Below are 26,107 nucleotides of genomic sequence, written 5' to 3'. Positions count from 1 at the left end.
AACGCCAATTCAAACACGCATGTTTGGTAGGGGAGAAAGAAAAATGAAGTGCTCTGTTCTCCCCGCATCATTCCAAAACATCATCCCATCAAAAGGGTGAAGAATAGAATAATATACTGCAAGTCCTTGAATTAAAAAGGAGGAGCAGGGAAGGAAAGCAAATGAACTTTATACACTGAGTTGGGTACAATGAATGCTGCTATTGAATGGAGGAGAGGAGGAAATGGACAAGGAAGGACCCGTTTGAACTGTCAAAAAGATGGCGACGCACGAACAAGAATCATAATTCAGAATGGTAGAGAGAGCTGAGGTGTGCTCCATGTAAAGTAAAACTAGAATTCCTGTATCAGTACAGTTATGGCTTAAAACAGAGGACCCCTCGTGGGTCTGTCTAGCTATATCTATCTCACAGCAAAACAAAAGAAACTTGGGTCATTCAATATATTATATTTACACCTGCTGTGTGGAGATTTTACTTCTTTTTTGTTTTTTTGCCTTATTTCCTCCTCGACAGCTCCATATCGAAGTTGTCGAGATGATTGAATCCGATCGAGAGCTTAATGTTTTGCAATTGCTATTGGCAGCTTCCTTCTCATCCTCACTGTTGGAAAATGGATGATTTCATCCCTTTCAGCTCCCCATCTATTGTCATTATCTCATTAGTTCTTCATTTACATATGAACAGAAATGAAAAGAGACAGGGAAAGAGATTGTACTTGTAGGTCGTGACAAGATGATGAAGGAAAATTGAGATTTCGAGCCTGGCAAGCTCAATGCCGGGACACAGCCTCTGTCCCCCTCCAAATGGTGTAAAGTTTTGGTTATTACTTCCAGACCCAATTCCCTTAGTTTTTCAATCAATCAATCATTCACTCAGTCATTTCATTATATGATCAAAAGGGAAGAAGATATTAAAACTTTGATTTCCCCCTACCTCCCATCTCCATGGATCAAACTGATGCGAGTTCGTGTAGTTATTTTCATCCATATGAACCGAAATGAACGACGCCAAAACGCACCAACCTTGTGGTATTAAATAACCTGCACACACCCACCACAACCACCATCAATTTTAACATCTCAAGCTCACCGCTAGCAAATATTGTTTGTTAGGGAAAGATTTCAACACCCTAATATTATAAGTAATGCTTCGTTCTCCTTTCGAACCGATATGAGATCTTATACTACTCGATTCTAAACAAGTAACAAGCAAACAACAAAATCATCCCCCTACCATCCATACCTTTAATTTCCACATCTTTTTGAGCTTTCCTCCAAACCCCATTGATGATATTAGCCATTCTTAAGGTTTCACTAATCACCTAAAAGCAACAAAATCATCACCCCCAAGAACAAGAACAAAAAAAAGACAACTTTTTTCAGTGTTAATACTTACATTTTGAGTAAATAACAGAGACATGTAATCTGTCCACGTGTACTCCTCCCCGGAATCATCCTTCTGCTTCTTCAGCTCCATATTCTCCTCCTAATTAATCAAACAGTAAACCCCTTCATTTAATTAACAAATATTATTAATTAAAGAAATATGTATTTATTACGCTTAATAAAGATATGGGTCCCAATTAACAATTATAATTGCACATGAAGCTCAACATTTAATTAAAATTTGGGACGAACACGTATTTATTACACTCTATATCATATCTATTTAATCTCTAAATTTTAAAAAATTATAAAAAAAATAACAAAATCTTCGACGACTTCTAAATTTGTATCTATTTAGTCTCCGAATATTTTAAAAAATTTTAAAAAATTATGAAAAAGAGATAAATGGAGGGGAAGACAATTTGACAGGTAGTGGTCTCCAAGAGGCCCAGCCAAGGAGTTAATTGGTGGTCCTTTTATCTGACAACCTCTCAATCTCACTATCGTACGGCCACGAAACCTCCACGCCTCCCACGTGGCCCACTCACCTCATTTTCTCTGTCTCTCTCTACTCACACGTGCGTCTCACTTCTCCCACCTATAATTTGCTCCCTACGGATTATAATATCCCCTCCCTATACTCCTCTCATAACAACCCTTTTGAAAAGTCAAAACTACCCTCTCTCTCCAACACTCCCTTTCTTTCCATTTTCATTAATATTATATTAATAAAGTTTAGAGATCTATTATACATAAAAATGATGGTCGGGAGAATAAGAATCATTTTCGTAACCTCAATTTTAAGGAGTCGACATGAAACCGACGTATTTCGGCCCGGACCCACCGACCATATCATGGTTGAATCCTAGCCATTGGATCAAGAAGACACAATAAAAAGAAAAAAAAAAAAAAGGAAAATTGACGTACCATCATTTGAGCTAGAGCGACGGGACAGTCACTAAGAAATTTGACGGCGAGAGTCATCGCCATCGGCACCGTCTCCTCGCCGGGGATCATCAGCTCAATGATGTGACTACTGATGAAATCCAACGGCAGCCCTTGGACCACATCGTTATCCTGTAAGAGAACGTCAACCGCATCTCTCGGTGGAACCTTCTCCTCCTCCTCCTCCGCCGCCGCCGCCGCCGCCGCCGCCGTCGATCTTCTCTCTTCCACAATTTTACTCACTATTTTCAACAGCTTCTCTCTCGCCTGGAGAACCGCCGTAAAATCAAGTTAATTAATTAATTAATTAATGAAAAAGAGGTTTAATAAAATCATCAATAGTTACAATATTCATTAATTGAAGGACCGACCGGCCAACCGACCGGCCGACCGACCGACCGACCAACCTTCAAGGATTTATATAGCCTCGTTCCAGGTAGTTTAACAGGTATACAAATCAAGGCTTTGATAAACTCTTCGAATTCCCTTTTCAAAATCTTCAAATCTTCACCGGGTCCCACACTCATCAACACCTTCACCAATACTTCAAATGTGATCTGCAAAATAACAAAAAAGAAACCATTTTTATAAAAACCCATTACTTTAAATGCATGACCCATCAAAATAATAATAGTAATAATAATAAAAATAACAAAAATAACCTGTTTGGTTTCAGTTTGGACATAAACCAATTTGGAGGTATTCCAATTGGAAAGCCTTAGTTTAACAGTGTTTTGAATATCTGTAGTGATTCGGGCTTTGAGGCTGGGGGACTTCAAGAAAGCTCCAATGATTGAATGAATTCTCTTTTGGAAATTGCCATTCATTTGAAGGATTGAAAAAGAACCAAGTAATTCAGTGATTGATTTGGGGTAAGCTGGAACAAAGGTGTTGCCATGGTTCTGTAAGACCACCTTGTTCACGTCTGAATCAGTGGACACTATGATGGGTGTCCCCAAAATGTTGGTTTTAAACACGCTGCCGTACCTGCACCAAAAATCCTTAAACCCCTTTTCAAATCCAAATCTTTGAAGCCAAGTTTGGACATTTTTGGAAAGGGAATGGGATGGAAGTAAAAAGCTTGAATTTTTGGTACTTTTTGTGGATCAAAATCGCAAACCAAAGATTACCCAGATGAAAATTGGTTGAAAATCATGGAGTTTTGGTGTTTTTGAGGCTTTTAATTCTGACCCTTTTGAGAATCTGGTGTTTTTGTATTGCATGTGTGAGGCTGTTCGTGTAAACTCTTTAAATAATCAAATACTCATCATGATCATCATTCTCCCGCGCTTTCAAAAAAAAGGAAATAATTAAAGAGAAACCCAACCCAACCCAACCCAACTAATTGCTAGCTCGGCTTAATCATCACAGCATCGATATAAAAGAATAAACAATAAAGATGGTGAAATTTGTTAGGTAAAAGTATGAATCAATAATGAACTAAATGAATCATAGTGGAACTCATCATTTTGATGGTGGGTTTTGTGTACTTTCGTGTTTAAAAAAAAAAAAAAAAAAAAAAAAAAAAAGAGAGAATTTTTTTGTAAGATGATGAATGTTTGATGGGGAAGAAGGAAGAAAAAAAAAGTATGAACTTACAGAGATTTGCGTTTGTTCATGAAGGTGACAGGACGGGAGGAGTAGCCAGAGGCAATGAAGGCGAGGGTTTCCCCGAGGAAGGGCCAACCGAGGCTGCCTTTGGGAATTCCGGGCTTGTTTTGAATATGAATCTTGTCGTTGTTGTTGTTGTTGTTCTTGAACAAAAGGCAAGCTAAAGCAACAACGCTGAGGAACCAAACCCAAAATCCCAAAACCCATTCCATTTCTTTTCTTTACTTTACCTTTCACTTCTTTTCTCTCTCTCTGAATAATCTGCAAAACCCTACCTACAAACAAAGGCTGCAACTTTTTTCCTTTTTTTTGAGTCAACCAAGGCAACACTTTTACTCCGCTATCAATCACTTCATGCAGCCAACAACAGTGTACCGTTTTATGTCTCTCCACAGAGAGAGATTGGGAGAGATTTGAAGGAGAGAGAAGAGGGAGAGAGAGAGAGAGAGAGAGAAAGAGAGGGGGAGAGAGAGAAGTGGAATGGAAATCTTTTTGGGGTTGAGATTGGGAAGATCTAGGGCTTATAACAATCAATGAATGAGGTGTTTGTGTATGTGTGTGTGTGTGAGTGTGACCATATTGGATTGCCCAATATTGCCACGCTTCTCCATTTTTGTCTTCATTCCATTAGCTAGATGTTGCCCGGATCTCTCTTATTCTAATCCCATTTTTTACCTCACTACACTTGTCCTTCCCAATATCCTCTTATATATTATAATACACTTCTCTGTTTTACCGAGCTATGTTCGAATTCATCATCAATCAACTCCTATGTTCTACATCGAATTTTAAATTCTATTCTCAAAATCAAACTTAATTCAGTCACTATCTTTGAACGGGTCGTGGCCAACCCGAGAAGAGATTGCCTAAAGATTTGCAAGCGCTAAACGCTAGGACTTACACGATTATTGTATAGAGGAGTTTTGGATTTGACTTATGAGAGGTTCTAACTAACAAAGCTTTCCCATTTGTTTACATTTGATGATCTGGGAGCGTTACGTTTTTGAATAAACAAGTAGCAAATGGATCCGAGGGATGCGGATTTGAACACATAAAGAAGTGGAAAAAAACGTGGGTGGTGGGTTAGCAAGAAAAGGAGTTTCTTTGAGTTATCTCAATATAAAAATCCGAACTTGCGAAGAAAATGGAAGTGGGGTTGTTTGAAACTCATCAGCCGACCCAAGATTTTGATTGATAATGTTTTGGTAGTTAGGGAAAGTTTGGATTTGAGAGATGATGAAAGAAAAGTATGAAAGGAATGGAACAAAACGAGGAAAACAGACAAGAAATGGAACTGTTTGAACAGATAAAGTTAAGTGAAGAAGAAGAAGGAGAAGAAGAAGAAGAAGAAGAAGAAGAAGAAGAGAGGGAATGATGGATCAGATGATCACATGGGTCGGGCCACATTGGGTCTGTAATTCACCATTTTTAGATTGAACGATGACCCACCCACCCACCTTAGAAATGGCATGTGCAGAAGCTTAGCACGTGAACGAAGCCCACTGGGCCGTAGGGAGGGGCGCCGGAAATGTCAGCCCCTCACCTCTCTCCGGATCTCTCCTTTTTTTTCTCCCCCTTTTTCCCTTTTCTTTTCATCACTTCCTATAATTCGTCTTGTCTTCATCATGCTTCAGTACTTTAACACCCACTGTTTCACAGTCTTCAATCTCTGTTCTGCGACTCGAAGTGAGTGATGGATCTAGCCTGTGGGGCCATGTACTTCTCATCGTGTTTGCCGTTCTTCATTGAGGCATTTCATCAAACACCTTGTGAGTCCTTTCTCTTAACTGTGGTTTGTCACTTTCTTCCCACCCTTCATCTCTGTGTTTGCTGTGCTGCTAATTACAGTGACAAAAGAGTCCATCCATCTGCAATAGGATCATCCAACAGGTAATAATGTTCATTGTTGATAGGTTAGGCATTAGCTGTAAATCTTCATAAATCATGTTCCAGACACAAAGTAATAAGGTGTTTGTTGGATGAAATTGATTGGAATATGATAATTAGAGGGTAGGAGCCATAATCATGAAAGCTAACAGAACCTTCTATAAACATGCCTCTATAATTCTTCTCTAAGAGGAACTTGTTTAGCTTTAAAGAGAGAAAGGTAAAGGATTGGAACATATAATATGAAAAAGTCAACATAATCATAGTACTAACATGGACAACTGCAGCTGTACAAAAATTCTAAATGTCACTCATGAAGTGTTTTGGACCATCCACTCTTTTCCACACCCTTTATATTTAATTAGCTAAATGACATTGGTTTATAAAATATCAACGTAGAATCCAATGTTCACATGCATTTGAAACTCTAAGGACCCATTCTCTTTGTGGAATAGACATTTCATTGGATTCCTTTTTATGGAAAGAACTTCTCTTTGATCCTTTAATCAAGTGATTGAAAACTGGGGCCGACATAAAGATAAGAGAAGATGAGAATTTTCTGTTCTCATTTTGGATTAGCAAAATGAAAAAGGCATACAGCTAGAAACTTTTGGTTGGGTAGAAATGTGAATTCCCTCAGGTCATCCTCAGGTCACCTGGGAGTTCTTAAGCTTGTCATTTAATATCAAGGAAGTATCAATCAAAGTCAACAGATGGAATCAAAAGTACCCTGCCATTGTGACTCAGAATTCTGGGAAGCTTTAGAAACTATGGGTGACGAAGTAAGCACCAGAGGATCTAAAACAATGGAGTAAGGTTGTACCTTGGCAGAGCACCACTTACCTGAAATTCGAATAGTTGGTGCCCCCAGATATCCTGTCTGGCGAGCCATGGCACCATGTGATTGCCCATGAGTTGAGAGGCTATGGCGATTTAAAATCGCCACCAAGCCCCCATTTCCACACCGTTCTTCTTCTCCCCTAACATGGTGTAAAGATTTATGCTGTAATAGTACTTTTGAACTGTTCAGGAATTAGGCATTCATTGTGGGAATAGATTGATTGAGAAGCAATTGCTGGGTGACATACAAGCTTGTTCAGACCTGATAAGGTCGATGGCCTTATCTTGCTCTTCCTTGATTTCCAAGATCTTCACAAACTAAATCTGCTGAATCTATCAGAAAATAATTGGATATCGTTGTCATGTGGTTCAGTTTCATGTCAGCACAAACATTTTGTTTTCTGCATTGCTTTTCTGAAGAACTGAATACTATGACTTGTTTGTGAAGGAACCAGGAAGAGCAGAGAAAACAATTGCTAGTTCGATTGAACGACAGTAACCAAGGAAGAATCCATCTCAGCCCTTGCTGGTATTGTGATCATTGATTGATCACCTAGAGATACCAATGAAGCTGTCAACATAGACAACGAGAAGGAGCTCCAAATTGGACATGTAAGCAATAACGAACAAGGATTCACATTTCTATTTGTCTGGTTATTTTCCAACAAAGTACAAAGGCGATCCCAATGTGAACCAGATTTTCTTTTTTCGTTTGCTTTTAAAACATGATAATAATGAAACTTGTTCGTTCTATTATGGTAGCAGGAACTGGGAGCTTCTGGAACCATGGCCGGGATAAAAAATTGGGGTCCTGACAATAAAGAAATTGGATTCGAATCAGCGAGAACCAAAGAATATGTGGAAGGAGATGTATTCAAGAGCCTCGTACCCGCCCTTGAAGTTATTATATTGGAGGCCACCATTTCATCCAACAGGAGAGAGCTCAGCAAGACTTCCGTGGACTTTTTCCTCTATAAATGTCTTTGTACATAGGCTCTGTGCTTCACCTCCTGTCATCTCAAAAGCAGAGAGATTTTCATTAACATGAAGAAAGAGGAAAGCAATGGATCAAATACTCAATTGTTGGAATACAAATACCAGCTTCTGCAATGAAGAAATAGCAATATAGTTGGAACAACAAATTTTATTCCTTTTGTCTTGTCAATTTGAGGAAGTTTAAGATGTTTTCATACACAATGAACGTGATCGAAGCCGCAGGGACATTCTTTTGAGAACCAAGTCACTCAAGAGTCAGCTAAGATTAATTACTATAAAAACAACACCATAGTTCATACCATAAGTCAAATTTCTATTTACTTGAAATGGGTATGTCAGAAGCATGGCAGCAATTTTAGAAGATCCTCCAAGAACAGCATAATCAACTGAATTCTGCATGAAAAAAATTCACAGTAAGAGTGTATATTTCATGCGGCGAAGACTAGGAACTATTGGAGAAGGTTCTTAAAAGGCGATGGTTTTTATGTCATCTGAATGTTGCTTATATTTATGATCATTGCAAGAATATACCCTAGGTGAATGGAAGAGGCTAAGATATACTCGAATATACTATTGTATGATTAGCTATATGGAGGACAAGCATCTGAAAAGGTTATACGCTATAGGCTAGATCAAATAAATATTTCATGTAACAGCACAAGGTCACCGCTAGCAAATATTATCCTTTTTGGGCTTTCACTTTCGGGCTTCCTCTCAAGGTTTTAAAACGCGCCCACTAGGAAGAGGTTTCTACACTCTTATAAGGAATGCTTCGTTCCCCTCTCCAACCAACGTGAGATCTTACAATCTACCTCCCTTGAGGGCCCAACATCTAGCTCTGATACCCGTTGTAACAGCCTAAGGCCACCGCTAGCAAATATTATTCTCTTTGGGTTTTCCCTTTCGAGCTTCCCCTCAAGGATTTAAAATGTATCCACTAGGGAGAGGTTTCCACACTCTTAAAGGAATGATTCGTTCCCTCTCCAATAGATGTGGGATCTCACATTTCCACTTCTCCCATGACTCAATATAGTGGTGTTAGTAAACTCAAGCCAGAAACTTGTACCAGTAATTCCCCAGAACTTTGAGCATCCACTTTGGTCCATCCAGACCTCGAGTTGGCAATAAATGTACGGAGTTCTTCATAAACTGTAAATTGAATGCACCATGAGAAACCTGCTGAAGCAACCAAACACATCTATGAACTAATTCCATGAAATTCTGTCAACAGAAGGCCTTTTTATGACAAATGTACAAACACTCTCCCATTCCATAAAAGCCCTCAACAACATTTTTACAACCCCACAAGAAATAGGAGGGAAAAAAAGGAATAAAGGAAGAAAAGGATAAAAAAAAACTGATCCCAAGAGCCCATATTTGATAAAATGAAAAAATTAGAGTATAATGATATGAATGGAAGCCACGAAAGTTTAACCAATATGCATATATGTATTGATATATAGATGGATAGATAGGAAACGTATGATGCTATTAACGGAGCCAAAATTGCGAAAAGGGGAGATGAGATATCCTCACAAAACCAATGGGTTACAAAAACTAAGTAATATAATAAGATTACTGTGGAGAAGCAAAATAATCACACTGTTAAGAGAAAACATAAACTAAATCCAAACAGCTTACGAGGAAAAGGCCAGGAACAATCCCTCTATACAGAGCAGCAAAACTTTCCTCCCTCGAGATGGTTCTGAAGGCATCTGCAATTAAACACGATAGATGTGCACAGAATCAAATGAATGAGAAGGAATAGAGCAAAGCAATGAAATATCTACGAGGGGGATAACTACACTACAATTACAGCTTATGAAAGAAAGAAGAGAGGTGGCATACAACTCAGCTTCATATCGACTAGATAAAACAACTGAAGCTTAACTTAAAACAACCGTCACAGTTTTCGAAGTAAAAATAATCCCATCATCATCATTATAAGCCATTAAACATTATCACGACACGGTGGGAGAGAAGGGGGAAAATATGAAATACTGAAGCTTAACTTGAATACAAATCACAAGATCTTGTAATTTACTAGGATAAGATATATCCCAGAGAGCATATTAAGATAGAAGGGCAGACCATATAGCCAGAACAAGGTTGTGCTTGATGAAGAGGATTCTGAAGCTGCATTCTTGTTTTTACAAGCCAAACTGGATCTGTGCAAAAAAACAAACCTGAAGAGGCAGTAGAACCACAATTGTTAACATAATAAAAACTAAAAACTCTAATAAAATGAGGACAGAGAAACATTTTTCTAGTAAGTCAAAAGTGCAATAATGGAATTGTTTGACGTAAAATGCATAAAAGGTCCAAGAAGGTATTGCAGAGCTTCATGTTGGACTCACCAAAGCTCCTGCTTCTGCTGCAGAAACGAGATGAAGCCTGGGACTCAAGTTCTTTCCATTGTCTGAATATCTTTGTTTCGCTCTGCCATAGCTACCATAAAACGGGGAAAACATTTAATGGAGTTTGAAAGACTAGATGAAATGTTCAGCCAACAAAGAAAATATTAATAAATTACTCAATCGCTTGGACGGACTTCAGTTATGTACTTAAATCACAAGTAGGATAATTATATCACAAGTTCACTACAAGAGTTGCTAACTAATAGCCTTTCCCTCTTGTCTTTAGCTGAAGAGGCTTCAAGGATGGTTCAAAGTTGGTTGCCCCTACCTCTAGTACTAGAGATTTGAGCTCGTTTGAGGATATTACAAAATTAATTGGGTTTTTTTTAATAATTCTCAAAGGGGACCGATCCCTTTCCCTTGGTATTTTTTTCCCTTTTCTCATTTGAGGATATCAAAGGTGCTTTAGAGGAGGATAGTATGGATTTTAGTAATGATCCAGTTGGTAGATTTAGTAGCATTTGTTCTAATTTTGAAAGGAATCTGCATGACTTTTCCAAAGATTCAAGCGATGAAGGGCTTTTATATCCTTCATCAAGGGAAATAACTCTATCATTAATGCTGATCTCAACACTTCAGAAGCTCCAAAAGATTCTTCAGATATTATTGATGACCTCTGTAAATTTTTAAAGCTTGCAGCAGGTCCTTTGTCTGCGAAGGGGTTTGCTTTCAATGTTCCTCGTGGACTTGAAAGGGAGTTGGAGTAGCGTTTCTTCCTGGAGTCTGCAAGGCTTTCTCGCTGAGTTTTGTCCTATGAACAGTGGTTTAGCCGTTTAGGAGCTGGTTTGTATATGGTTCTAGCTTCAATGGCTCTTCAGTTAAGCAGCCTTGCTTTTAGAACAATTTTGTTTGTTTGTTTGTTTGTTTGTTTGTCACACTTCATTCCTTGATGTTTTATTTTGGCTATTGTATCCTTTGAAAATCTTTTCCTTATTGGTTTGGTTGCTGGTTCTCTTCACTCCCTTCGGGAGTATGTATCCTTTGGGAATCTTTTACTTATTGGTTCGGTTGCTGGTTCTCTTCACTCCCTTTGGGAGTATGTATTTTCTGGGAATCTTTTATTTATTGGTTTGGTTGCTGGTTCTCTTCACTCTCTTTGAGAGTATCTATCCTTTGGGAATTGGTTTGGTTGCTGGTTCTCTTCACTCTCTTTGAGAGTATCTATCCTTTGGGAATTGGTTTGGTTGCTGGTTCTCTTCACTCCCTTTGGGAGCACGTATCCTTTGGGAATCTTTTACTTATTGGTTCGGTTGCTGGTTCTCTTCACTCCCTTTGGGAGTATGTATCCTTTGGGAATCTTTTTACTTATCGATTTGGTTGCTGGTTATCTTCACTCCCTTTGGGAGTATGTATCCTTTGGGAATCTTTTATTTATTGGTTTGGTTGCTTGTTCTCTACACTCCCTTTGGGAGTTTGTATCCTTGAACTTTCTCTTTAAAACAAGACTTCTTTAGTTTTCAAAATTTAGAAGATTTTGACAAAAATATAGGTAGCAAAACAAAGAAACACATGAACAAAAGTAGTATTTGTATGCTTAATTTTTAAAAAACAACAAACCAAAACAAAATATTTCTCAAACATGACCTATAATTTATTCTAAGAGACAAGGCTGTGTGCTCCAACTGTACTTTATGCAAAGTGAATATTCATAAGTCACATGTGGGACGGGTCAAATGCAACAGATGATGGGCAGTCTGAAAGCACAAAAATGGACTCAAGCATTAGCATGAGTCATTTAATTACGATATGGATAAGATTAGACACACATAAGGATCATGAGAGCTTTTTTGTCTCGTGTCGATGAAGAACTGTATAAGGATCATACTAAAGGCGTTCCACAAATGTTCCTTATACTAAAATCGGATGCGGTTTATGGTTCGGATTTAGGGTCTTAGACTAAGACAAATGGCAGAAGAATTTGGTCTATGCGAGGAAGAATTCATCCTGAAAATGTGAGTTGCGAGCAATATTCGAACAAAGTTTCATCTAAAAGGTTAAGCAAGCAAATTTCATGGCACTTTCACTAAGTTCACCATTTCTTTTACAGAAGAACCAAATTAGTATAGCCCATATCACAAAATTCGTGGGGAAATAGCAGAAAAGGCCAACAAATGATCGGAATTAGGAGTAGCAAACACTGAATCTACAAACCTCCATCCGACCAATAGTGAAGATTGCATTAACTGTGTTCTTGTAAGTCGGAAGACTGGATCCTCTGCGATCACAACCTGCCATTTCGAGGGCAAAGGAGCAAAAACAAATGTTAGGGGTACAAAGACTTGAAACTCCAGATTTTTTGGTGACACACGCAAGCTAACTTTGAGCGGTCACATAAGTAAGCTACCTTGAAACCGGGTGCGGACGACATCTAGAGGATGCACGGCGGCGGACATCACCGGCGGTGGCATTCTCCCACTGCCACATGTCTGGCTGCGACACGATTACAGACGCTACACTTTGTGTTGTTTCTTTCCAGTTCATCGACGTTGAGAAATAATCAGAAACGAATGATTCAAAGCATGAAATTTCGGCGGCGTTGCGACGGAAAAAAACAGAGCTCGGAGCTTTACGATGGGTAATTCAGACAGATTAAAAATGAAAGTCCGCAAAAGTTCAGGAAAATGTGGATCGAAATCTATTACATAAATTATCCATCTCTTACGATTCTTACCAATTATTAATTATTAATTATTTGTATTTAAAAAAAAAATCCTCAAAAATTAAACTTATAAATATTAATTCCACACCAAATACAAACATTTACATGAAATTTAAAAAACCAAGTCTAAGTTACAAAACCTTAAAAACTAATTTTCAATTGTTTTAATTATAACTCGACATACCTGAAACAAATAATTCTTATGAATACTATTATATTTCAGATAAAATTGATTTTTATTACCATTCTTAATGGTTCAATCCTTCATTCAACCATATCAATAATTTCCCGCTCGCACGTACTTTTTCTACTTCTCAAATGGTCGATCGAATCAGAAGTTTAGCCATGGTGATACATGGGCTTCTTCTTCACCAATGTTTGAGTTTTACAAAGTTGCATTAAGAGGATGGTGTCTTGGAATACAAAAATAACTCATCGTAGAGAGAACTCTGTTCTTGAAGGGACGGTGTTTTAAGTTATTTGGAAGCTATGAATACAAAAGGCAAGTACCAAGAAATGTCTCTCTATCATCCACCCATACAATTCCAGGTCGAGAGGCAAAAATATGGAAAGTTCTAATAAGGAAGGCTCCATATGTTTTGAAGGAAACCAAACAATCCCATGTCTCATTCCAGGCCAAATGAATCATCAAGACTCAATGGTTTATATATATCTTCAACTGCTGTTCTGACTTGAAAAGTGCCATAAAAGCTTTGTATTTTCCGCAGTATCCTGATGGTGAAAGAAACAAACGAAATTACAAAATGGTAATGCCAACTACTACTGATACCATGATTCTACCCTATGTTATTGAATTGTACTGTTGCATAGTTGCAGAGGAATTTAGTAAAATTAAGTGACTTGCACAGATTATAATAAGAACGATGATGAATGAAGTAGCCATGCTAAAATCATAAGAAATAAAGCATGCAGAGTAACAGATAGAATAGGCCCTGCAGCTTGAAACTGTGTAATGCTGCTGCATGAATTGGCAATAGGCACTCTACAGGCTCAAAGTTACAACGACTATTAAATAAGGTTTTTGAGAGGTAACATACTATCGTGCCAGCGAGGACGCTGGCTCTTGAGGGAGGTAGATTGTGAGATTCTACATCGGTTGGAGAGGGGAACAAAGCATTTTTTATAAGGATTTGGAAACCTCTACCTAACAGACGTAGACGCATTTAAAACCATGAGGCTAATGGCGCTACGTAATGGGCTAAAGTGGACAATCTACTAGCGGTGGGCTTGAGTTGTTACACATACTATCGTGTTCTAAAGCTTTTGTGGCATTTATGAAACTATGAAGGGAAAAAATAGATCAACACATTGCCTCATGTTACAATGACTATTAGATAAGGTTTTTTTGTTAACATTAATTATATTTTAGAATATAAATTATAGAAATAAGATTTTTTTAACACTACTTTGTATGAGCTTATTTATCTCAACTAACATTTGTTTTGCTCCAAAAAAAAAAGATTGAAAAACTTATTGGACCATATAGGCATCAGCCATAAATCTTCATAAGAAGATGAAATGAACAAACAACAGAAAATTAAGATTTCAACAAAGAATCGCATTCTAAGGACCTTCATCTGCTACCTATTATCAACTTCTAAGTTTCTTATCTATTTTTTAGTTCCTTAAAAAAACGCACATACTCGGGCTATTGTGTAGTTCCAGGTTAGGTTACACTTACATGACTGGATAAATCTGATCACTTCCAAACTGCACACACTTCCGTACCTCAAAGTCCTAGAATTTCTCCAGCTCAGGGTGAGTTAATAAAAGCACAGCAAGTATGTCAGAAAAAACTATAGAACCCATTTTCCAAATCACCTCATTTCCTCATCGATCGCACATTGGTTAGAGAGGGGAACAAAGCATTTCTTATAAAGGTGTGGAAACCTCTCCCTAGTAGACACGTTTTAAAATCGTGAGGCTGCAGACAATATCTACTAGCAGTGGCTTGGGTTGTTACAAATGGTATAAGAGCCAGGCACCGGACGGTGTGCCAGCGAGGACGCTGGGTCCCCAAGGGGGATGGATTGTGAGATCCCACATCGGTTGGAGAAGGAAACAAAGCATTCCTTATAAGGGTGTGGAAACCTCTCCTAGCGACGCGTTTTAAAACCATGAGGCTGACGGCTAACTGGCTAAAGCAGACAATATCTACTAGTGGTAGGCTTGAGCTAGGCACATTTGCATGCTTATTGCTTCATTGATTAAGAAATTGTGTTTCTTATCCAAGAAAGATAAAAAAAGCAGACACTCGAGCCATTTGGTAGCTACAGGCTAGTTTACACAGCTGGATAATCTTCTACCCTCAACTGTATAGTTTTGCGTCCCAAATCCAATTCATCAAGGACCACTCCTCAAGTTAGGATAACCGCAGGCATAGTATATAACATTCTATAGAAACTCATTATCATACTTGTAACTCTCAAGCTAGATTAGGTCCTCCGGAGTTGGGATCAAATTCTTCTGCTAAGCTACCACGGATAGGAACTAAAATTAAAGATTATCAGGTTTCATATCCATGAATCCATACCCTGACTACAACCCCAAAACATACCCAATGGCTATGATAAACTCATTATAACGTCCTGATGAATGCTCAATTACTAAGATAGGCTAACATGGTCTATACACATGGCATACAGTTTGAAACATGTAACTCGTTCTAAAATACACTTGCAAACAGTAAGACTACATTACCTCACTCCATTGAAACTTTGGCGCCAACCTCCTTCATCTTGGCAATAATCGTATCAGCTTCCTCTTTTGTCACCCCCTTCTTTAGAAGCGTTGGCGCCTTCTCTACCAAATCCTTAGCTTCCTTCAATCCCAAATTCGTAAACGTTCGCACTTCCTTAATGACCTTGATCTTCGACGCAGCATCAAAAGCTTCAAGCTTCACATCAAACGCCGTCTTCTCTGCCTTCTTCTCTTCACCGCCTTTCGCCCCAGAACCACCCTTGCCAGCGTTTTGCAAGCCACCGAACCCCATCCCCGGCATCATCACCGCCATTACCGGCATATCCTTCACATCCAACTTTTCTCGAAGAACCTCCGTAAGGTCTGCAACCTCAAGTAGCGTGAGACCGGAGATCTCATCCACAATGGCCGTAACTCTCTCTGAAGGGGCTGGTTTTGATTCCGGTGAAGCAACAGTGTAATTCCGGTGATTCAGCAATGAAAACGATGTCAATCTTTCCAACCCTAGAAGATTTAAATTGCAAGTAGACGGAGAATCAGAGGCAGAGTTTTGAGCGAAAGTTCTGCGAACCCTCGATAAATGAGAGGAAATACTTCGCAAATGTCTCATCTCTTAAATGTATGGTAAATCGTGAATGTTGTTCCGTCGGCAAGTTCAGTGAGACAATGAGCTCTGTGCGTTCATGTGGAACATAGATTGTTCGCCGACGTTCAGATTCTGTGGAGAAGCCTAAACCCTACCGTCGAGAGCGAAGCAGATGGTAAATTCCCAGGGTGGGCTTTTAGTTGGGCTTTCGAATCAGGTAGGCCCACCATTATTGGGCCGCCTCTGCAAGGAACGGCCCATCCAATCATCACGGTACAATATGAAAATACTGATCTGCTTCGCTCTCAACGGCCCATCAGTATTTTCATGAATTAAAAAAAAAAAAAGTGTATCGATGTAAAAATGGTGCCAACATTTTAACTAACATTTTCGTAATATTAAAATATTAAAATTTTTATTAAAATTAACTTATATCTTATTAATGGTATGCCAATTTAAACATAATTCATGCTTATTATATAAGGAATAAAACTATTTTATTATATATTTATAATGTATACACTACATAAATAAATAGACTTAAATGGGTAAGATTATGTGATAAAATTTAAATTTGAGTTTTAGAAATTATATAAAATATTATATTATATTCTATTTTTATTTATGAAATATTATTAAATTTAGTAGAATGGGTATTAAAAATGGAAAAAAGTTATCTGTTAAATTTTTTTTAATAATAAAAAATAAAGAAAAATTCTCAATTCTCACTTGCTAAGCATCGTTTTTAATCTCACATCACTTGTTCGTTTGGAAGAGATTTTTTGACACAAGCTTCTCGTAAAGCTAAATCAAATTTTTTTCTTTCCAACAAAGAGTCTGGATTTTAGACTATGAAGCGCGGTAAGAACAATGAAAACCTTCTTTTTGTGCTTCTTTAGACATATAATTAGACAAATTAATATCTTTGAGACACATAATCGAATTTACCGTGTTTGAATAAATAAATGAAAGAGGGTGAAGGAAAGAACAAGGATAGTGAAACTCGAGTCGAATAAAAGAAAAATTTGAGAATGAATACTAAAATAGGAAGAGCCGAGAAAGCTTACTAGATAAGGAAACAAGGTCAATGATGTCAAGGCCTTGATTTTGGAACCCTATTGAGAAGGGTTTGGAAAGTGCTTTTTGGAGCTGGAATGTTGTTGTTAGAGCCACTCAAACTCGCAGTTCTTGAGTCATTCCTTACCAATGGAACCTCCCAAGAGGGTCCACCCGCCTGTCAAGTTCAATATATATTACGTAAATTTCACAACAAACTGAGAATCATTTCACCATTCAAAGCATACAGCACTTACAATGACAGTGGAATCTCTTGCAGCCAAAGCCAAGATATCAGCACAACAAACTGTTTGTGGGCATTCTTTCTCCAATGCAGATTTGATCTCATCAATCACCTCAAACCCTCTAAGTTTTCTATTTGGGTTTAATTCAATAGTACCTTATACGTTGAACTGTACCCGAATTGATATCTTATCTTAGAACTAAAAAAAACTTAATTTTAGAGTTGAAACTAATTTAAATGCTAGGAGTTTCGACTCTCCCAAGCCAAGCCTAATGGGTAAAATGTAAAATTTCATCTCATTATTAATGCTTTTATCCATAAATGGCAACAATCCTAATACTTCTAGAAAAACTCAACATTTTGTTAAAATGTCTAAGAAAAAACATTACTCACCCTCTATTAATATTCAACCCTTCAATTTCTGAGAATATGGATAGTAATGTCTGATAGGTTGATAGCTTCAAAAACTAAGCTTTGCCTAAATCACTTTTGCGTCTGCCTATAGTCCTTGATCCAATGGCAAACAGCCGAATTCCTTTAGTGAACTCTCTAAAGACTGAAACAGAGAGGTTCATATTGAACCATAATTTTTCTCAGATGGTATTCGTGTCGGTCGAGAAGAGGAAGAGGATGATGGGCGATCCCAGGAGGCTTCACTGACAATTGCATCGTTGAAGCCTTCCGCTCTCGGGTAGCTATGTCCTGCACCACTCACCTAATTTCATGGATACAAATTCAAACATGTCACAAACTTACAACTGAGTCGGTAGATTATAACAAGTGATTGCTAGACCTGACAAGAAAATACAAGCCTTGAAAGACACTGTCAGTATAAGCTAGTTTCACACCGAAGGTTACGCAATATTCTGCTAAATCTACATGAACAATGAGAAGAAATAAAACTTACGAGAACTGGTTTGATAACTCTTCTGTTTTATTTAAAAAATTATGCCTACTTCCCCTTCATTTCTATGATATGTTTCAAATATGTTTTTTTTTTTACAAACACATGTTAACTCTTAGCCAAATTCCGAAAACAAAACAAGTTTTATTTTATTTTTATTTTCTTAAAAAATTTGGCTTACATTTTAAAGACGTTGAAATAAAAGGGAAATACATTGGTAAGCTAAAATTTAAGAATACTTGAAAACTAAAACTAAAGTAGCTATAAAATCGGCCCAGGGGATTCATTTCAATACAGGGAAAAAAAATCCTAAGATGAGATGATGTATATACATGATCTAGTCAGTAATAGTGAATTAAGAATTGCCAACGAACAGGACAAGATGTCACCGAAGGAAACTTTTTGGTTTCTAGAAATAATGGTTGCATTGAAAAGAAAAAGAAATAAGATAACTAAACTTTACATCAAAAAGGGGGCTGCAAACTTACAGTTTCCAAGCAGGCGGATAGTAATGTCATGCCCGGCAATGCATCAATTCCACGCTACAGACATAAGTATCGAACAATAACGGTACATTTCACAGGAAAAAAAATGTCTAACCGCAATGACATTGAAAGGTAGCTTACCTGGCCTTGCACTTGGGTCTTGTAAACAAATCCTCCACAGCAAAATAGCGACGCTCCGACTATGAATCTGCTCATGCACAATTTTTTAAGGCATCAAAAACCATAAAAAAAAATTATTTTAAACAGGCTATTGAAAGGTTAACGTACGACTTATTTTCTAGTTGATCAAATAGAGCAAGAGGTTGCAGCTGAACATGCCACTTAAATGAAGCCACAACAAATGGGCACATCTAGATCATTTTAATATTTTATAAGCCCCCCAAAGCATGCAGAGGTAGACCAGGAGACCAGTTACTTTGCAGAAAGTTATCCAGACTATACAGCACCCAAACTGTTTTAATACCTGAAGATCTAGATACTAAAACTTGCGTATATGCAGAAGATTAAGAAGAAAGACTTGACATACATGCAAGAGAGTATTCCAAATGTGGCCCATCCTTGCATGTAATCTCCTTGTACGTCTTGCCTTTTTTCTGCAAAATATGAAACTCAAAGGTAGACTTAGGTTTAGCTTTCACGCCTTTAAAAAAAGAACAATCATGTTAGACACTGTTGTATTTCCTGGATGACCCTAAATTTAGTTCCTACGACAACTTCAATTTAAAGGAATGCATTGGTGGTATGTTGCATGAGAGAGAGATTCTCACCACACATTTTGGCAAGAAAAAAATTAATTGGTTCATAATCAGCCACAGGGATTGTGACGTTAACAGCATATGGAACGTCCCTGGCAATGTCACCTGAGATAATTACAGGTTTGAGACAATATGAGGATTATCATAAATAATTAATCGAGAATTCCATTGTATAGAAAAAATTAAAAAAAAAAACACCCATACATCTCCAGTCAATCATCAACATCGAGGGTGACAAAGTTGTAGGGTAGCTCCCAGTTGCCCCTGAGCCCGATACTTTCACCTCTAGTCCATTTTCTGGAAAAACCTGCAAATGTTTGATCAAATTGCATCAGCTACAAAGAATACCAATTTTCAGTTTATTATTCAACTAACTGAGAACTCAATACCTGAATAATCGGTTTCTGTACAAAAGAGGAAAGTGATGCAATTGCAGTCATATAAAGAACCAGACTAGTCTGCTCTGTGCTAAAGCTAAAGAAATAAACGTGAACTTGGATAAATAGATCTTCTATCATTATCAAATAGCAAAGACAGAATATAATGGATGGATACAAGGCGATGAACTTTTACCTGAATGCACGGTGTGGCTTCTCATAGCCTAATTGAGTCAAACCATTGTAAACCTGTGGTATTATTCAAAGTACATCCTCTTAAATAATTCAATCAAAGAACTTTTTTTTCTAAGCCAACTTGAAATGACAATAGTATCTTACAATTTCCCATGATCGAGGGTGAAAACCAACAGTAAACCCTTTGAAAACACGTGGGCCTTGTATCTCACAAGGGATGGCAAGATCGACAATAACTCTGAGGCAGATAACAATTATAAGTGAGATACTTTCTCTCCGCCAAGAGAACTTCTCCTTTCAAGAAATAATATCTAAAATCCCCATGCACTGCGAAGCATCCCTAATTAACATTGATACTTTGTTTTTATTCCATAAAAATTTCCAATCATTCAAGTTATTACAAATATTAATGAAAACACGACTGGCCTCCATGCTTCACTCACTACAGCATGGTGGATTGTGCAGGATAAAGATGTGTGCCTGGTTTAGAGATGTGGTTAACACTACAGAACTAACATGTAACTTAATATTATCGAGAAATTTCTCTATCAGGCTGATAGGTATCTTGCATCCAAAGAACCGCACAGGGGAGGTGGTGTGAATGCATTTTTAAAGGAGGCTGTGCTGCTTCTGTATTTTTCTGCATAAGGGTGTAAAATGAATTGTTGGATAAGAGTGGGCCCAATCAAGTTATGGAGTTGTAAGAAATAGGGAGAGAATGAGAAGGCAGCAAAGTGACGGGTACAAATTTGGATACTTCGTGGGAGACAGATTCTCTAAATCCTGTATCAGTGGACTGAGATTTCCATTTACATTTCCACATAACACAGTAGTAGCAGTGACGCTAATTGTTGTCCCGGGGAAATCAGAAAAAGAGTGAATGCTTACTAATGCCATAAGCTAGACTTCAATTGTCTATTACGAACTGCAGATGACAGATTCTTCACTTTCATGTTCTAAAATATTGTCTTCGCTTTCGTGAAAAGGAAGTATTTATCCCAGCCAACAACAAATAAGCACTTGAAAGACACAACTATGCATGATTTTCAAGAATATTTGGCACCCATGCTTCAAAAGAAGAAGAAAGGTTCCATTCAGCTACTCATGTTCTTTCGCACTGAGTTCCATAAACTTCAATAAATAAGCCAGTTTCTTTAGTCCACTCATCATGAAAACCGTAAACCATCATTCAAGGATTGCACACATGTTTAGATTCAGTAAATTAAAAATGTAACTCTTAAAGAAATCAAGGAGTTACGTGCAAGACCTGCAACTGGACTCATGAGTGATATTGCAGATGCATCCCAGACCACCTATAATAAGATGATGAATGTGTTCATCACTAGTATCAACATATTCCAAGAGCACTAATATCAAACATGTGCATACAGTTCTCAGAAAATCAAAGAACTAAAATTTCCAAGAATTTTACCGTGCAAGATAATGAATATAGAAATGAAAGTTGCTAGTAAAATAATTTAGATAAATATGAGTGACAGAGGGCTCATGTATAGCATGCATGCATATCTATGTATTAACATAGTTTCCAGAATTGTATTAGGTAAATATGAGTGACAGAAGTTGTCATGGATCCCAAGAAGCATATTTTCTAGGCAGCCAAAATTGTATTGACATAGTTTCCAGAAAAATTTAGGAGTTGATATACCAATGAAGGAAGATTGGGGACAAAAAGCTGACTAACCTTTACATTGTCCATTTAAACAACCTCTACACATAACATTTACCTGAAATTAGAATTCCATGGTCCATAAGAAGCCATAAAACCAAATACATAAGTTTGAAGAATTGAGAGAGAGTCAAATATAAAACTAACCTGCGCAGTCCTCCCCAATTTGTCATAACTATGCTCACAAGAAGTCAGGTCGCCATTGTAATAATCCTGAACAGATGGAAATTGGAATGATTATGATGTCAGTTCTATATAATCTGATCCAACAAGTTATAATGTCAACAAAAGCTAAGAATGAAATAGTTTTTGTTTTCCTTTTCAATCAGAAACAGAAAAATTCATCATAAAACGGGGAGTATAAACAAAGGGAGATAAGGAGTATCCCAGAGGCCCTGCAATCATTTAACTCATTTAATTCTTATCATCATTATTAAAGGGAAAATTGTCAAATTGTAAGTTCGGTCGGTGAGCTTTCAAGATTATGTCTATTTAGTCGATAGAAATTAAAAGAAAAAAATTCTAATAGATTTATGAACTTTCAAGATTATGTCTATTTGATCTTTATACATTTTAACTATTAGTTTGAATTTTTTTGAAACTCCTCTTTTAAGTTATCTTCATGCAAGAGAAAAAAAACTGAAAATGAACATCCATTTACATTAGAAACTAAGCTTACTTGAACAAAGTCGGCATGTCCTGAACCAGATACAAAGTAGTTGAACTTATCAAATCGACCAAAATCTACATATCCCTGGTTAACCAGGAACAGATGCACTAGAGATATGAATGAGACTGACCAAGCCGTTGAAAGCATGAATAGAAAAAGAAAATATGAATCAAATGTATTCAAGAGATAATAAAACTATAGTAGTTGTTTCAGGGCGAGAACTAGCAACAATGTAATGAAGGGCACAATTCTTTAACTACAGCAAGTATAAAAGAATGAATGAAATCAATGCAATTCTTCTCAGTCAATTTTGACAGTTCCCGGAAAATGGTTAACCCAAATGAAATGGAAAGCAACTTCCTTCAGGCCGAAGAAAATATATACATTTTCCAGACCTCCTACTCTCTAACCCTTAACCATTTACTGATGGAACTCCAACAGTGGCGAATCTCAAGTAAAGATGGCATGTGTATGTAAATCTTTCTTCATCAAATATGGCACTAAGATGTTGCTAACATCCCTCTGACAAATATCTTCAAAGTAAATCAAAGGTCATTGTAAAGTAATCTAACAGAGATGCATTACCACTTGTGATCTACTTTCCACATCTTTGCAAAACTGAACCACCAAGTCAGAACCCTATATCAAGTGATGTTTGACTCAATATTGCCTGAATTCATGTATTTATAAGGAGTTTAAAAATATAATAAAAAGTTTCATTAGTTAAGTAAAAAGAACATCACCTTCTCCTCATATTCAAATGGGTGTCCAATCCAGCTGCTCTAATTACGAGTTAAGTAAGCTAAAAACATAATAACACCAGAAGCAAAATTGAGGAACAGGCAAAAAGAAATGTAAAGGGAAGTTGATTTCAGATCCCATAGAGGAACAAAAACAGAAAGTTCAATATGACAGATGAAGATGCTAACATATTGACTGGATCACCAACATTAATAAATAAAACCATATCAAGAAAAATCCACTTAAAGCCACAAGGAACTTCATGGAAAAGGTTTCCTAAAATGAGTCCATTACTGATCACGAACCTCTAGAAAGATTCATTTGGGATAAAGTGAAGCCAACAAACATCACAATGAAGAAAGTTATAAAAGGATCAACCTAGATTTGATTGTTTTCCAAATGCAAATTGTTTTCCCATCTCCCTAATGAACTGTGCATTTGGTCATTCTTGTTACCACATCTAGGTCCTTGCAAGTAGTAATACAGACCATTCTGAGTAGGATACAAAGTCAATGATGTGACTAGAATTGTCAAAAACATAGCAACTGGAACTTGGCACTGCAATTGCATTCATTTCAACAGCCTGTAAAAGAACATCTAAACAAAGAAATTTCTGTAAGAGAGAAAGTGTAATTCAACATTTGAAAAAGAGACAAAATAAACTGAATAATGCAAGCTTACTAATTAATGCACTGAATAGTAGTAAATGTAAAGAACAAACACCAATATGATATCTTGTACTCATATTTCTATCTTTCTTTCAACGTTTGAACATATCCTGCAGGCTGCAAATAAGTTTAGTAAGCTCTACAGTAGAAGCATCACAACTAGAAAAAGAAAGAAAAAAAAAAAAGTTAACGAGCCTGAATAGTGTAATCTAATACTCAAAATATTGCTGCCATAAAACCGAAGGCTTGAGTTAAAGCATTCGTCAAGTTAGTGTAGGGCAGGGAGAATGTAGAATCGAATAACACTAGCATGTTCAAAATATCCAGGAGAACCATACGAGCAAGATTCAAAAAGGCAAGATGAACAAATTGAAACAGATATCCAATTTGAGGAACAAATCGTGAAAATACTAATTAAAACTTATATTCAATACTACATTTACGAATTTGGATCGGTTCCAGCTCCATAGCGAGAAAATGGAATGTGTAGCTATGTTCAAGTCCAGCTGAATTCAAGCCTCCAAACTGCTTCCGAAAAATGATAATGAAGAACACGAAAGCAAAAATACCTGAAACCTTGAAGTGAATAGCTCCGTTCGGTTTCTCGGCTCGAAATACGGGATGAATCCGCGAAAACCTGCGATTACGGGAAATGATCAGGCCATTGCACCAGCAACGCGGGCATTGCCTGGTAAGAACTTTCCATTAACAAAATATGGTAGAATCTTACTTAAAATAAAATAATAAACTATACATACACGCGGGCATTTCTTTATGAGACTATTTTATATTAATTCAGATTCATCTCAATAACTGTAGTAAATTCTATTTTAATTTTGTTTTCTTTTTACATATACGACAAGTAATAAAAATATATCTTTAGTTTTTGTATATTTTAATTCAAAAAATTATTAAATGTAATTTTGTCATCAATCAAGTTCTCGGGCGCCACGTTCATGTTGACCTTAGTTGGGCCCAAGTAAAAAGGCTATTATTGGGCCGGGCCAAGAGACTCAAAATCTGCATGGGGCCCACGGCCCAATGTATCCCATGAGGAGCTCAAATTCGACTTTTTCTAACCCAATTCAAAAGAGAGGAAGAAAATTAAAAAATAAAATAAAATAAAAAGAACATGACCTTAGTTTGGGCCCAAGTAAAGAGACTAATATTGGGCCGAGAGACCCAAATTCTACATTGGGCCCGCGGCCCAATGTATTCCACGAGGAGCCCAAATTCGACTTTTCCCCTTCTGACCTTAGTTTGGGCTCAAGTAAAGAAGCTATTATTGGGTCAAGAGATTCAAAATCTTCATTGGGCCCACGGCCCAATGCATCCCATTAGGAGCCCAAATTCGACTTTTCCTAACTCTATTCAAAAGAGAAGAAATTAAAAAAAAAATGACCTTAGTTTGGGCCCAAGTAAAGAGACAATTATTGGGCCGAAAAACCTACTTTGGGCCCATTAGGAGTCCAAGTTTGACTTTTCTAACCCAATTCAAAAGAGGAGAAAATTTCCAAAGAAAAAGAACATGACCTTAGTTTGGGCCCAAGTAAAGAGACAATTATTGGGTCAAGAAACCTACAATGGGCCCATTAGGAGCCCAAGTTTAACTTTTCTAACCCAATTCCAATTCAAAAAAGGAAAAAAAAAAAAAAGTGTGGCTGCTGGGATTCGAGCCCAGGTCTCCACGGCCACAACGTGGAATTCTCACCACTAAACTACAGCCACTTAGATGTTGTAGAAGTTGTACACAAAATTATTTAACTAAAGAAAGTTCGAGGAGGAGAGACAAAGAGGCATGAAAATGCGGCTACTTTTGTGGGGTTTTGTGGAAAACAAGTTTAAAAAGGACCGATGTCCTTTTAAGAATATGGAGATTGGATGCCCTTGTTTTCAGGGCGTTGGGGTCTGCAACTCACAGAACCCACGGCTTCTGGGTCCATCCATATTCCACGCACACACACACACACACATACCCTGTGGCACACATTTTGATACCAAAAACATAACAAAATAAAAGAAAAAGAAAAAGGTGGGTAACGTGGATTCCAATTGGGACTCCTTTTCCTTTTTGTACTTAAATAAAAGAGACATGGAATTTACAGAAAGCATCTTGGAATCCCAATGTTATTGCGTTTCCAATTATTGTTACACTTTTTTTAAGGCCGCATTATACCTTTTCTTTTTCTTTTCCTTTCTTTATAATTTTACTTTAAACTTAGAAATAGTGGGATCTGACCCCATTTCCCTCTCTTT

General features: G+C 37.3%; 3 protein-coding genes and 1 non-coding gene across 7 annotated transcripts; all 4 read right to left on the bottom strand.

The window, feature by feature from the left end:
- Positions 1-153: 153 nt before the first annotated feature.
- On the bottom strand, positions 154-6,813 carry ROT3 (Cytochrome P450 superfamily protein). The gene is made up of 10 exons (XM_023662792.2): positions 6,673-6,813; positions 3,931-5,810; positions 2,994-3,318; positions 2,739-2,888; positions 2,314-2,598; positions 1,397-1,486; positions 1,244-1,322; positions 935-1,041; positions 717-844; positions 154-642 (listed from the first exon to the last, which is right to left on the bottom strand). Exons 2-10 carry the CDS (start codon positions 4,152-4,154, stop codon positions 558-560), a joined length of 1,473 nt encoding a protein of 490 aa, XP_023518560.2. The 5' UTR covers positions 4,155-5,810; positions 6,673-6,813; the 3' UTR covers positions 154-557.
- A 6,378-nt stretch (positions 6,814-13,191) lies between these two features.
- On the bottom strand, positions 13,192-16,213 carry LOC111782287 (uncharacterized). The gene is made up of 2 exons (XM_023663138.2): positions 15,463-16,213; positions 13,192-13,473 (listed from the first exon to the last, which is right to left on the bottom strand). The coding sequence occupies exon 1, from the start codon at positions 16,070-16,072 to the stop codon at positions 15,464-15,466; it is 609 nt and encodes a 202-aa protein (XP_023518906.1). The 5' UTR covers positions 16,073-16,213; the 3' UTR covers positions 13,192-13,473; position 15,463.
- Positions 16,214-16,913: 700 nt separating this feature from the next.
- Positions 16,914-24,581, bottom strand: LOC111781176 (uncharacterized). 4 transcript variants are annotated; one of them, XR_015414442.1, is made up of 20 exons: positions 24,421-24,581; positions 23,865-23,968; positions 23,689-23,780; positions 23,186-23,224; positions 23,028-23,081; positions 22,452-22,526; positions 21,920-21,985; positions 21,788-21,830; positions 21,344-21,398; positions 20,230-20,323; positions 20,087-20,139; positions 19,903-19,987; positions 19,718-19,820; positions 19,526-19,618; positions 19,285-19,351; positions 18,879-18,945; positions 18,741-18,794; positions 17,742-18,063; positions 17,362-17,517; positions 16,914-17,282 (listed from the first exon to the last, which is right to left on the bottom strand). XR_015414442.1 is itself a non-coding variant. In XM_023661631.2 (18 exons), exons 2-18 carry the CDS (start codon positions 23,926-23,928, stop codon positions 17,920-17,922), a joined length of 1,248 nt encoding a protein of 415 aa, XP_023517399.2. In that variant the 5' UTR covers positions 23,929-23,968; positions 24,421-24,581; the 3' UTR covers positions 17,626-17,919. The 4 variants fall into 4 exon arrangements, 3 of the variants coding, with proteins under 3 accessions (XP_023517399.2, XP_023517400.2, XP_086976249.1); XM_023661631.2 differs by lacking the exons at positions 16,914-17,282; positions 17,362-17,517 and having other exon boundaries at positions 17,626-18,063; XM_023661632.2 differs by lacking the exons at positions 16,914-17,282; positions 17,362-17,517 and having other exon boundaries at positions 17,626-18,063; positions 21,353-21,398.
- A 926-nt stretch (positions 24,582-25,507) lies between these two features.
- TRNAH-GUG (transfer RNA histidin (anticodon GUG)) lies at positions 25,508-25,579 on the bottom strand. The gene has a single exon. It is a non-coding gene; the product is annotated as a tRNA-His (tRNA).
- Positions 25,580-26,107: the final 528 nt, after the last annotated feature.

The sequence above is a fragment of the Cucurbita pepo genome, chromosome 19 (genome assembly GCF_057944985.1).
Source record: "Cucurbita pepo subsp. pepo isolate OVF chromosome 19, ASM5794498v1, whole genome shotgun sequence".
In the NCBI taxonomy this organism is placed as follows: Eukaryota; Viridiplantae; Streptophyta; class Magnoliopsida; order Cucurbitales; family Cucurbitaceae; genus Cucurbita; species Cucurbita pepo.
Note: the sequence above shows the minus strand (reverse complement) of the source record. Positions and strands in the feature narration are given on the sequence as shown.